This window comes from Salvelinus namaycush, chromosome 16 (genome assembly GCF_016432855.1).
Source record: "Salvelinus namaycush isolate Seneca chromosome 16, SaNama_1.0, whole genome shotgun sequence".
NCBI lineage: Eukaryota > Metazoa > Chordata > Actinopteri > Salmoniformes > Salmonidae > Salvelinus > Salvelinus namaycush.
Window position 1 is genome coordinate 43,679,682 of NC_052322.1, and position 14,046 is coordinate 43,693,727.

Sequence of the window (14,046 nt, forward strand, 5' to 3'; positions counted from 1 at the left end):
AGCACATAGTGACGGCCAACTGTGTGTGAGTCAGAGACGTGTATCTCTACGTAGCTCAATCTGTGTCTGTGTCCTGCCTGAAATCACACCAGATTTGTAAGAATAGGGTGATTGTTTTCGGCTGGTGCGGTGTCGGTGCGTACCAGTCAGAGCAGCGTGTAATGTGACCTAGTGAGGGTGAGGAGGGGAGTCGATGTTGTGGTTCTCCTGTGGAGAACGGGGTGGATCCTCTCCCTCTCAATATACCCAGGCTAAGGAGGCTGAGCCGTACATCTAAGAGACGAAGCAGAGCAGCTGGAGTACACACACACACACACTACACACTACACCAACTACACACACTCACAAAACACACCCGCACACACTCTAAACACACACTCGCATACAGAAACAGACAAACAGCAAGGCACACCGTCTGACACCGGCAGACATCTGAAGTGATTCTTGAGAGAAAGAGAGAGAGAGAGAGAGAGGACTTCACTTCCCAGACAGACATGCTGAGGGGGACAGCTCTCTGGGCTGGCCTGGTGGGACTGTGTGTCATCGTCACCCAGTGTCCAGCCACCTGCCAGCTGAGCCAGGAAGACGCGGAGACCCTCATGGAGCTGCACAACAGTTATCGGGGCCAGGTGGTACCCAGTGCCACCTACATGCGTAAAGTGGTAAGGGCTGCGTGACTGGGGAGGATGGATGGGCAGCTATCTCTAGCTGCATCTGTTGTCTCCTGCAGGATGGGACATGTTCAGTCAGGGCACTGCATTAGCAGGTGTGGAAATGATGTGTTTGAACCCTTTGTGGTGATGAGCTTGTTGGATCCTGAGATTTCCTACTGTATGGCTGCAGGGATTGATGGAGTTCAGCCCGCTGTCTCCTGGTATGGTTAGCAGCTCTATTTCCTCTCATGGGGCTAATCTGTAGTATAATTGATCTTGAGTTGGTTGCAGGTGGAGGTAGATGCATAGCCTTCTTCTGGAGAGGGAGTTTTTGATTGAGATTTATTTTGGTGTCATGCTGATAGCTGTTCATTATTAAATTATCTGTTTGATATTCAGCTTTAAAACTGTCTCGTATCAAAAACGAAACTCTGGCTGCATCTACAGTATCATAACCATCTACAGTATCATAACCATCTACAGTATCATAACCATCTACAGTATCATAACCATCTAGAAAATCATTGTTTTGCTGATCAAAAGTTGCTTGTAGTACAGAACACTTAGTACATAAATAATCACTCTTATTTTAGTCACTAAATCACAGTGCTGCAGAAGATGCATTATCCCTTATAAATCTTACCACACCAGGAATTTGACATAAAACAGGGCTTCTTCATTTAAATCTGAATATAAAATTATAGAAGTCATCCCAAGACACACTTTTGTTGACCTCTAGAGTTACGGGAATTACTTTGTTGATAGAGCCTGTCTGTGCCTCAGTGCGAATGGGTGTTCAGAGTTGAGTCCAGTGTTGTGCAATGCATGGGAATGTGTGTGTGTGTGTGTGTGTGTGTGTGTGTGTGTGTGTGTGCGTGTGTGTGTGTGTGTGTGTGTGTGTGTGTGTGTGTGTGTGTGTGTGTGTGTGTGTGTGTGTGTGTGTGCGTGCGTGCGTGCGTGCGTGGGTGGGTGGGTGTATACTGTGTAATGTGCTTGCTTAAGTTGCTATCTGCCATTGACTGGTTCCAGGGACGTCTCTGCCTGTCTCTGTGGTTTGATGGACACCTCACTGGGGCCATTTTCATATTTCATGTTCATGCCTGTTTCAGTAAACAGGACTGAGAATGCAGAGTGAACGGGTTCATAACATAACATTCAGAACATTACAGAACTAATGGGATTGGACTGGAATCATGTGTCATGACCAGCAAATCCGCATCATTCTGAATATGTATCTGAGAAATTCATTTTATTTCTTTATTTTTATTCTGGAAGATTCAATCGAATTTTAACGGAGGTTTCAAAACATAACCATATTGTATGTAATTGGCTACTATGTGTTTCTATGTCACTACTTGGTGATTAATTGACTGTGTCAGACTTGATTTGCCTTAATGAATAATTGATCAGGCCCTACAAGAAATGTCCATGAATTATAATCCACATAATAATTTGTAATTCCTATTGCTGCAGGATTATTTGATTGCTGTAGAAAACTGGCTCAAATTAAGATGCCACGTCTGTAACACTGACCAGATGGTCTGGATGACGCCTCTGTTATCTCAGGCAGAGGCACAGCAATGATATACACTACAGCTCTGTTTGTTAAAGCACAGAGAGGAGGAGATCTGATGTCCTGAGGCTAGGACGCAAGATGTTGTGGAATTTCAACTAGCATCCTTCAATACAAGTGTTTGTTTGTGACTGGACAAATAAACTGAACTTCACATGACTCCACACTGGACCTCTCTGTCTGGATAGTTCACAATACAAAAACCATATGCATTCGTACGATATTGCATCTCTGCATTTCTTTGAAACAAATTATCACCATAACAATGATCAATCTCAGTCAAGATCAGGCCTTATCTGCCAAGTGTGATCACGTCCTCTTGTTCTGTCATTCCAATAGTTGAAGACGAATTGGACTGAAATGATCAGATAACATTCCTCAACCACTGATACACATATTACCGAAAGGTTCCTTATAGGTTCCTTAGTAGAGGTTTGATTTAATAAGGAAGGATAATAGTTTACATGGGAATGTTGGTGTGACTAATATAATCTAATGTACAGTATAGTGTAATGTAATCTAATGTACAGTATATTGTAATGTAATCTAATGTATAGTGTAATGTAATCTAATGTACAGTATATTGTAATGTAATCTAATGTATAGTGTAATGTAATCTAATGTACAGTATATTGTAATGTAATCTAATGTATAGTGTAATGTAATCTAATGTACAGTACAGTGTAATGTAATCTAATGTACAGTATATTGTAATGTAATCTAATGTATAGTGTAATGTAATCTAATGTATAGTGTAATGTAATCTAATGTACAGTACAGTGTAATGTAATCTAATGTACAGTACAGTGTAATGTAATCTAATGTACAGTATATTGTAATGTAATCTAATGTACAGTATAGTGTAATGTAATCTAATGTACAGTACAGTGTAATGTAATCTAATGTACAGTACAGTGTAATGTAATCTAATGTACAGTATAGTGTAATATAATCTAATGTACAGTACAGTGTAATGTAATCTAATGTACAGTATAGTTTCAAGGCGATAAAGAACATTTGCTACATAGATAATCATTGTCTGTCTTCAGGACTCTGGCCAATCTTAGTATAACCCTCCCTTATTGGTTTACAATACTAACGTTTCCATAGTGAATAATGAAATTCCTCTTGCTATAGGCAGTATTAAAATAAAATACTATCATCATCTGGCCAGGTGGCCAGGTCAGGAATAACTACCACAAGGTTAGTTTGGCACAATACATAAATAAATAGCTCCATTCAAAAAAAACATCAGCAATACAGTGTCTGTATCTACAGATATGATCAGATGTATACCTCTTGTAATACCATCTGTTAGTGCTGTGCTATCTATATCAAACCTGTACTACTGGTATTTAGACTGGGGGAAAAGCACAGATCATAGTTGATGCTATTAGAATACACATACTGTTCACTATCCTCTTTAGAATCAGGACAATAGGACAATAGGATGTGAGTTTAGGAATCGAACTTACTTACAATGTGGTGGATATGGTGAATAGTATGATTCATATTAATACAGTATAGTATTGAAACACTAATATGAGAGAGTTGTCCAGTGGGCTACATACACAGAGTTCTGTTATGGTCCTCAATGTTGGTTAATGTCTCCCCCTGTCTCTCATTCTGCAGCACTACATCTACAGTATACAGGTTATCAGGCAGATTACTTGTAGTCTAATACAATAATATGCCATTTAGCAAATGCTTTTATCCAGAGTGACTTACAGTGATTCGTGCATACATTTTAAGAACGTGTGGGCCCGGGAATCAAACAAACCATCCTGCCATACCAACTAAGCTACTGAGGACCACTGATGGTAATGTGACAGTTTGTCTCTTTATCCCTGCAGAAATGGGATGAGAAGCTAAAGATCCTAGCTGAGGGCTACGCTGTGAAGTGTACGTGGGAACAGAACCCGGATCTAGAGTTGCTGAACACGGGAGAGAACCTGTTTGTGTCCAATGAGCCCTTGGACCTCAACATGACCATGGAGAAATGGTTCTTGGAGCACCTAGACTACGACTACAAACACAACAGTTGCCAGGACGACAAGATGTGTGGACACTACACTCAGGTGAGAGACCCAGAAAGAGAGATGCTAGACAATGTCACTGAATTGGTAGAATTAGACTTCTGATAACCTGAGACAGTACTATAACTGTAACAGGTTGAATATTCCTTGGTGCGCTTCCTCCTGTGTGTATAACCCCTGTGATGGTGGGGGATGATGATGATGATGGTGACGATGAAGACATTGTAAATTGATCAGACTGATGGGGGTGTTTCAGATGGTTTGGGCGGACTCTCACTCTGTGGGCTGTGCTGCTCATCGCTGTGACACCATGGAGGGGCTGTCCTCCGAGAAAGTTACCTTCCTGGTCTGCAATTATTACCCAAAGTAAGTATGGTACCAAAGAACATGTACAACTTTACACACTTATATCCTATTTCCACACTTAGACGATGTCTAAGAATACATCAATTAACATAATTAATCCTTACAATTGCATTTCACTGATTGCGTTAGGGTTAGAGTTAGGGGTTGTGGTTAGGGTTAGTGTTAGGGTTCGCGTTAGGTTTGGTCCCTGACTTACAGCCCTGACTGAGTGACCATTGACTTGTGTTTCATTTAAATTTCAGAGGTAAGTTTAAGGACGAGAAACCCTATGAGGAAGGTGAATGGTGCTCCAAGTGCCCAGACAACGTGCCGCGATGTGACCAGAACCTCTGTGGTAAGAATTCAGCACCTATCAATCACACTACGTTCCCCCCCTCCATTTAATTCACAGCACTATCTCGCTCCTGTGTCAAACTTCATCCTCTCCAACCTGACCTCAGTATCCAGCCAATTGTGGTTGATCATGATATTGTAACGGCTTTCTTCCTGGGATGAAGGAGAGGACCAAAATGCAGCGCAGTTAGTGTTCAACATGTTTAATCAGACGTTACACGGTGAACATTAACACATAACAAAATAACAAAACGTGAAAGCCGAAACAGTCCTATCTGGTGCAGAACACAAACACAGAGACAGGAAACAACCACCCACAATCCCCAACACAAAACAAGCCACCTATATATGATTCTCAATCAGGGACAACGATTGACAGCTGTCTCTGATTGAGAACCATATTAGGCTGAACACAGAAACAGACGAATTAGACACACAACATAGAATTCCCACCCAGCTCACGTCCTGACCAACACTAAACAAGCAAAACACATAAGAACTCTGGTCAGGACGTTACAGATATCCCCTCTTTGTGGAGATAGATTGACTCCTATGGACTAGTGACCCTGTAATCAGTTTGTAAGACGTAGCTCTAGATTTCTCATCACTGTTTTCTCATCAAAGCTTATTAAAGATCAGTGATACTATCAAGGGCAGTGTGCGGTTTCCTTTTTCCCTCATTGTCCAGTTGTTACAAAGCACCGGCAAAAAGATTGCTCAGATGTACGAGTGCCTTTTGAATTTTCATCACTGTTTCCCCCAGTGCCTGATGCCCCCGAGCCTTCAGAGGAGCCTGATGTTGAGGAGCCTGATGCCCCCGAGCCTTCAGATGAGCCTGATGTTGAGGAGCCTGTTGCCCCCAAGCCTTCAGAAGAGACTGATGTTGAGGAGCCTGATGCCCCCGATCCTTCAGAGGAGCCTGATGTTGAGAAGGAGACAACAGAGAGCTCTACCCCACACACAGCCACCGCCACAGAGCCTGGGTATGAGGAGGAGGGGGACGAGACAGGCACGCAGCCTGGGGACGAGGAGGACGAGGAGGAGACAGGCACGCAGCCTGGGGACGAGGAGGACGAGGAGGAGACAGGCACGGAGCCTGGGGACGAGGAGGAAGAGGAGGAGTGGGAGGGGGAGGAGAGAGCAGCGGAGAGGGAGAAGGAGAGGACTAGGAACCAACCTCCGGCCAATGCAGGAAGGATCACTACCCCCCTACTTCTTGTTACCAGCCTAATGGCTTTACTCTCACCAGGATTGTGAGGGAAGGTATGAGAGTAAGGCATGACACACATACACACACACTATCTGGAACTGAACTGGACATTGCTGGAAGTTGAATTACATTGTGCTATAACCATGTCTATAGCAGAGGGATTTGTTGATGGTTATTTTGTTATTATTTGCTCGCTAGTAATTACAGTTGCTAGTTTAACATATGCCTTCTTAGCAATAGCAATAAGCACACAACATACAATAGTTAACAATGTATTATAACAGTTGTATAATAACAGTTACGACCTGTTACAAATGTAACAGCAATACATTTTCTTAAAGCAAGGCACGTCCTCTATATGGATGTGATTCGTAAACCTAAAGGAGCATAACTACTGTCAATATTGAATATTTCTGTAAATGTCTGTATATAGAGTATAATAAATATTGTTTCTTCTACTTGTTGTGTCTCAACATTTCCATGTTCTACACCGTTGTCTGGACTGGGAATACGTGTTTGACCTTTGACCACAAAGGACGGGGAAAAAACCGAGCAGAAAGAGAGTATGGATAGGAATGGGATGGTATAGTGGCTGGGGAGAACATGCTAAGACATGTTAACAAAAGGTTTACACCTGAGGAGAACATATTAACAAAAGGCTGGGGAGAACATGCTAAGACACGTTAACAAAAGGTTTACACCTGAGGAGAACATATTAACAAAAGGCTGGGGAGAACATGCTAAGTCATGTTAACAAAAGGTTTACACCTGAGGAGAACATATTAACAAAAGGCTGGGGAGAACATGCTAAGTCATGTTAACAAAAGGTTTACACCTGAGGAGAACATATTAACAAAAGGCTGGGGAGAACATGCTAAGTCATGTTAACAAAAGGTTTACACCTGAGGAGAACATATTAACAAAAGGCTGGGGAGAACATGCTAAGACATGTTAACAAAAGGTTTACACCTGAGGAGAACATATTAACAAAAGGCTGGGGAGAACATGCTAAGACACGTTAACAAAAGGTTTACACCTGAGGAGAACATATTAACAAAAGGCTGGGGAGAACATGCTAAGTCATGTTAACAAAAGGTTTACACCTGTGGAGAACATATTAACAAAAGGCTGGGGAGAACATGCTAAGTCATGTTAACAAAAGGTTTACACCTGAGGAGAACATATTAACAAAAGGCTGGGGAGAACATGCTAAGTCATGTTAACAAAAGGTTTACACCTGTGGAGAACATATTAACAAAAGGCTGGGGAGAACATGCTAAGTCATGTTAACAAAAGGTTTACACCTGAGGAGAACATATTAACAAAAGGCTGGGGAGAACATGCTAAGTCATGTTAACAAAAGGTTTACACCTGTGGAGAACATATTAACAAAAGGCTGGGGAGAACATGCTAAGTCATGTTAACAAAAGGTTTACACCTGAGGAGAACATATTAACAAAAGGCTGGGGAGAACATGCTAAGACATTACATTTACATTTAAGTCATTTAGCAGACGCTCTTATCCAGAGCGACTTACATTTAACCTTTATTTAACTAGGCAAGTCAGTTAAGAACAAATTCTTATTTTTCAATGACAGCCTAGGAACAGGGGGTTAACTGCCTTGTTCAGGGGCAGAATGACAGATTTGTACCTTGTCAGCTCGGGGATTTGAACTTGCAACCTTTCGGTTACTAGCCCAACGCTCTAACCACTAGGCTACCCTGCCGCCCAAAGACATGTTAACAAAATGTTGATAGCTGGGGAGAAAAGAGAAAAAACTAAATAGATCTATCACAGTCTGGGCTGTCTTGGAGTCAGCAGCACAACTGAAATATTAATTCACCACTTCTCTGTGAGGCTATTTCTGGAGGAGCATTTAGACACTCAGCCCTCCACAGCGTTCACAGGGAAATTAGATTTAGTCGAGGGGGAGGTGGGCCGGGCTCCCCATTCGGTACCCAGAACTGAAGGACTTTTTCTTTCTGTCTCTGGGTTTATATTTTATATTGTATATATATATATATAACTTCCACATCTGTTCTATCCCCAAGCCATAAGACTGCTGAACAATTCATCAAATGGCCACCGGACTATTACATTGACACCTCCTCCATTTGTTTTGTTCATTGCTGCTACTCGCTGTTTATTATCTATGCATAGTCACTTCACCCCTACCTACGTGTACAAATTACCTCAACTAGCCTGTACCCCCGCACACTGACTCGGTACCAGTACCCCCTGTATATAGTCTCCACACTGACTCGGTACCGGTACCCCCTGTATATAGCCTCGTTATTGTTATGTTATTGTGTTACTTTTTATAATTTTTTATTTTGGACTTCAGTTTATTTGGTAAATATTTTCTTAACTCTTCTTGAACTGCACTGTTGGTTAAGGGCTTGTAAGTACGCATTTCACGGTAAGGTCTACACATGTTGTATTTGGATTATGTGACAAATAAAGTTTGATTTGATTTGATATTACAATAACAAAGATGTTACTTCAAACAAAGAATACCATTTTTTCCACTTGGACATCATTGCACGCGCAATAGAACAGTAGAGAATAACTTTTTTTTTAATCACGTTGCAAGATGAGTAGAATAGAGCAGTACTTTATTTATCCCAAATTGGGAAATTGTTTTATCACTCAGCTTCATTAATAAATGACAAAGACCTGTATGAACACAAGCACATGATAAAAAACACATAATAAGACTTAATAGCAATAAAAGATAGAGACATGGGCCCATATCCACTAAGCATCTCAGAAAAGGCCTTAGTAGGAATCATTTATTTATTTATTTTTTACTCAAAGCTCAGAGTTTTTAGAATGATGTTAAGACACTGCCCAGACAAAATCTGAGCCAGGAGTAAAATCAACTCATAAAAGTTTATCTCAGCTGGTAATCACGACAGTTTGAAGTACTGCAAAGGAAAGATAGTGAATTATGTGTTCTATTATAGGTTCTATGTGGTTTATTTCTATGTGTTTGGCCGGGTGTGGTTCTCAATCAGAGGCAGCTGTCTATCGTTGTCTCTGATTGAGAACCATACTTAGGCTGCCCTTTTCCCTCTTTCTGTGTGGGATCTTGTTCTTTGTTTGTGTGCCGCTAGGTTGCACGACGTAGCTGTTCGGTCGTCGTAGTTTCACTTCGTGATTAAAATTATGTGGAACTCAAAGAACGCTGCGCCTTGGTCTCATTCTTCCCAGGACGATCGTTACAATATTGGTTGAACTATCCCCAATTCAATGGAATTGCAACCCTCTGCATGCACAACATTAGCCAAGGACTACATGCTTTCTGGTAAGTTTTGATTACAATACTGGGTGGGGTGAATGTTTTATGACATACATAATTTTTTTGTTAACTAGTAAATAGTAGCCTACAGCAGTGTGTTTAAACCATTTCTAACATGTTAACAATTTCTGCTAGTTAGTTTTTGTGTCACGCTGGTATGAATGATTCGGGAGACAGGCACAGGAATGTGTAATAAAAAAAATAATTAAGCCCCAAATTAAGGCATGCCGTGTAAAGGCACGGTGACGAAGACCAAACAAACACGTAACAAAAACACAGGGTTGAAACCCAAACAAAAGAGCGAGGAGTACCTCAAATAAATAACACTAACACCGGGGACAAAGATTGTACTTTTTGGAGAAATGTCCTCTTGTTCTGATGAAACAAAAATAGAACTGTTTGGCCATAATGACCATCGTTATGCTTGGAGGAAAAAAGGGGCGGCTTGCAAGCCGAAGAACACCATCCCAACAGTGAAGCATGGGGGTGGCAGCATCATGTTGTGGGGGTGCTTTGCTGCAGGAGGGACTGGTGGACTTCACAAAATAGATGGCATCATGAGGGAGGAAAATTATGTGGATTTATTGAAGCAACATCTCAAGACATCAGTCAGGAAGTTAAAGCTTGGTCGCAAATGGGTTTTCCAAATGGACAATGACCCCACGTATACTTCCAAAGTTGTGGATAGATGGCTTAAGGACAACAAAGTCAAGGTATTGGAGTGGCCATCACAAAGTCCTGACCTCAATCCTATAGAAAATGTGTGGGCAGAACTGAAAAAGCATGTGCTAGCAAGGAGGCCTACTAACCTGACTCAGTTACACCAGCTCTGTCTGGAGGAATGGGCCAAAATTCACCCAACTTATTGTGGGAAGCTTGTGGAAGCCTACCCGAAACGTTTGACCCAAGTTAAACAATTTAAAAGCAATGCTACCAAACACTCAATTAGTATATGTAAACTTCTGACCCACTGGGAATGCGATGAAAGAAATAAAAGCTGAAATAAATCATTCTTTCTACTATTATTCTGATATTTCACATTCTTAAAATAAAGTGGTGATCCTAACTGACCTAAGACAGGGAATTTTTACTAGGATTAAATGTCAGGAATTGTGAAAAACTGAGTTTAAATGTATTAGGCTAAGGTGTATGTAAACTTCCGACTTCAACTGTACATGTTGGACCCCAAGTATGCTGGCAAGAGCATCCTGTCTGGTGCAGAGATCAACAAGGCCTATGGCGTCATCACTACCGTGTCTCGCCCCCTTGGCCTGGATGAGGGCAAGGCTCTTGGCAGTCTGGCGAAGTACACTTCCAAGCAAGGGCTTTGGGATGGAGATGCAATATGGAAGTCGTGCCAACATATCTCATCAGCCATCTGGTGGAAGGGACTTTGTGGATCTGAGATTCTTTCCCCTGTTGCCTCCATCATTCTTCAAATCCCACCAACATCAGCCGCCTCAGAGCGCAACTGGTCCTTGTTTGGGAACACACACACCAAGCACGCAACAGGCTGACCAATGCAAGGGTTTAAAAATTGGTGGCCATCCGGGCAAATTTGAGGCTTTTTGAGCCTGACAACGAGCCATCGTCAACAAGGTTGGAAAGTGACAATGAAGAGGAGGCCTCAGAGTCTGATGTTCAAGAGGTGGACATTGAGGAGGTCCAGGGAGAAGACATGGAAGCCTGAGAGGAAGAGAACCAAAGCTTTAGTTTCTAGACTATCATTTAACAGATGTATGTTGAAAATGTTTTTGGGAGATGTGATAGATCATTGGGGGATCATTCAATATTCCCTTTCTTTTGTTGTTCAGTGAAATCATCCCATGTGAAGAGTCAAATCATTTAATTAAAGTTGAATTCGTAACTAAATTGTGTTTTTTATTTCTATTGGAAGGATTTAATCATTTGCAATTATGTCTACTTATGATAAGGTAAAAGGTTTCCATTTCTGTCTCCGTATGATATGGTAAATATATCCAATGCAAAAAACATCTACATTTAAATGGTATTAATATTAATTCCCGTTAATTCGCATATATTGCTGTTAATTCCCACGGAAAGTTTCCACCTCTGAATATTCTCCAAAATGTGCAACCCTACACACACGATCCTCTGTCACGTTTGAAAAACAGAACAAAAAACAATAGCAAATGTGCCTGGGGTGACCAGTGGTGCTGTTCCATCTTATGTGGATCTCATCTTTAAGAGACCAGGCACTGAAATGTCACATTACATCACAATGCATGACTTTCTCCCGGTAATAGGATGTGAAATGTTTTGGGTTTCTCCCATCACTGACATTAACAGGAAACCAACCCTGTCAGTTGTTAAAGTGAGCGTCTATACTGTATTAATGGGTGTGTGCACAGGGACTTTAATGAATCATAATCAAAGAGAGAGAGAGAGATAGATATTCTCGGTGGGATACAGTAGCTAATTCTACAACACTGACTGCACCACCTGGACAGGGGAATACCACGCACACTTAAACTACCACACAGAACGCCTCTACGCCAAAATTTACATATGAAATATACCTGGAGATATTAATACAGACAGACAACAGTAGTGGATGCAGAGAGCCCTAGTGACCGAAAAACAGAGCAAGCTTTGTGAGAGGGGACAGCAGGACAGCCCCTGCTGACTATAGCTGAGGCTGGGAGGGAGGAGGATCTGTGAGAGAGGAGGATCTGTGAGAGAGGAGGATCTGTGAGAGAGGAGGATCTGGGAGGGAGGAGGATCTGGGAGGGAGGAGGATCTATGAGAGAGGAGGAGCTGTGAGAGAGGAGGATCTGTGAGAGAGGAGGATCTGTGAGAGAGGATCTGTGAGAGAGGAGGATCTGTGAGAGAGGAGGATCTGTGAGGGAGGAGGAGCAGGGAGGGAGGAGGATCTGGGAGAGAGGAGGAGCTGGGAGGGAGGAGGAGCTGTGAGGGAGGAGGATCTGGGAGGGAGGAGGATCTGTGAGAGAGGAGGAGCTGGGAGGGAGGAGGATCTGTGAGAGAGGAGGATCTGTGAGAGAGGAGGATCTGTGAGAGAGGAGGAGCTGGGAGGGAGGAGGAGCTGGGAGGGAGGAGGATCTGTGAGCGAGGAGGATCTGTGAGCGAGGAGGATCTGTGAGCGAGGAGGATCTGTGAGGGAGGAGGATCTGGGAGGGAGGAGGATCTGTGAGAGAGGAGGATCTGGGAGGGAGGAGGATCTGTGAGAGAGGAGCTGGGAGGGAGGACGTAATTGTAGATGACATGAACTAGTGTGCCTGTGTTACAAGTGATGACCGTTTTGAGTTTTGTGTCTAGAGTTTTGAAAAATGACCACAAGGTTCTGAAATTAGTGCCAAAGTAATTGTAAAAAACTGTAACAGACTTGATAAAAAATAAAGAAAACACACCGACAAACCGACACACACACACACACCAGTGTTGCCCTCTCTATGCATTTGGTAGCGGTGCACCGCCACTGCAAACTGAACTCCTAGGGGTGTGAGTCAGTGAAGGAATGTGTGGATCTGTGTGTTTATGCCTTTCTCTCCTTGGAGTTTACATTGTAAACTCCTTAACCATCGTTAATGTTTCTTACATTATCCCCCCTCCTCCTGTACACATTATTAGACCCGACAACTCTGTTCAATAATTAACACAATTCCCCAGCATTCCAAACACAAATCGTTGTCAAGGGTTGGCTACTTGAATGCATAAACATGATAGTGAGAGGTTTGTTTGCTGACACTCTTCCCTTATACCTTAAACCTACACAATGACACTTTGATATGGGACTACTCCTTGACATCAATCTAGTAAATATATTTATAAAGCCCTTTTTACATGGTCACAAAGTCACAATGTCACAAAGTGCTTATACAGAAACCCAGCACATAAACTCAAAAGTGCAAGCAATGTGGCTAGAAAAAACTCCCTAGAAAAGCAGGAACATGGAAGAAACCTAGAGAGGAACCAGGCTCTGAGGGGGGGTCCTCTTCTGGCTGTGCCAGGGGGAGACTTTAGGAGTACATGGCCATTAAGATTAGATCCTTCTTCAAGATGTTCAAATGTTCATAGATGACCAGCAGGGTCAAATAATTATCACATTGGTTGTAGAGGGTGCAGCAGGTCAGCACCTCAGGAGTAAATGTCAGTTGAGTTCGTAGCCAAACATTCAGAGGCCGAGAGAGGCCGAGAGAGAGAGAGAGAGAGGCCGAGAGAGAGAGAGAGGCCGAGAGAGAGAGAGAGAGGCCGAGAGAGAGGCCGAGAGAGAGAGAGAGAGAGAGAGAGAGAGAGAGAGAGAGAGAGAGAGAGAGAGAGAGAGAGAGAGAGAGAGAGAGAGAGAGAGAGAGAGAGAGAGACCTGAATCTACACACACACACACAACAGACAGACAGACAGACAGACCAATCTACCCTATTGGTGTTGTTGAGGGGGAAAGACTTAACAGTTGGTGAAAGATTGAATGGATGTTTGACTGCTGATCCCTTGAACCAATACAATCCTTGGCCCTCCCTCTCTCTCACACTCAGGGACTGGTTCATTGGTGGTGACAGATGCTGAATATGCATGAGGAGAGGGTCTGTTCGTGGGT

General features: G+C 42.6%; 1 protein-coding gene across 1 annotated transcript; it reads left to right on the forward strand.

Annotated features, from left to right (window-relative positions):
* Positions 1 to 272: 272 nt before the first annotated feature.
* On the forward strand, positions 273 to 6,586 carry LOC120060798 (peptidase inhibitor 16-like). The gene is made up of 5 exons (XM_039010219.1): positions 273 to 662; positions 4,080 to 4,304; positions 4,519 to 4,628; positions 4,871 to 4,962; positions 5,725 to 6,586. Exons 1-5 carry the CDS (start codon positions 495 to 497, stop codon positions 6,216 to 6,218), a joined length of 1,089 nt encoding a protein of 362 aa, XP_038866147.1. The 5' UTR covers positions 273 to 494; the 3' UTR covers positions 6,219 to 6,586.
* The last annotated feature ends 7,460 nt before the right edge of the window (positions 6,587 to 14,046 follow it).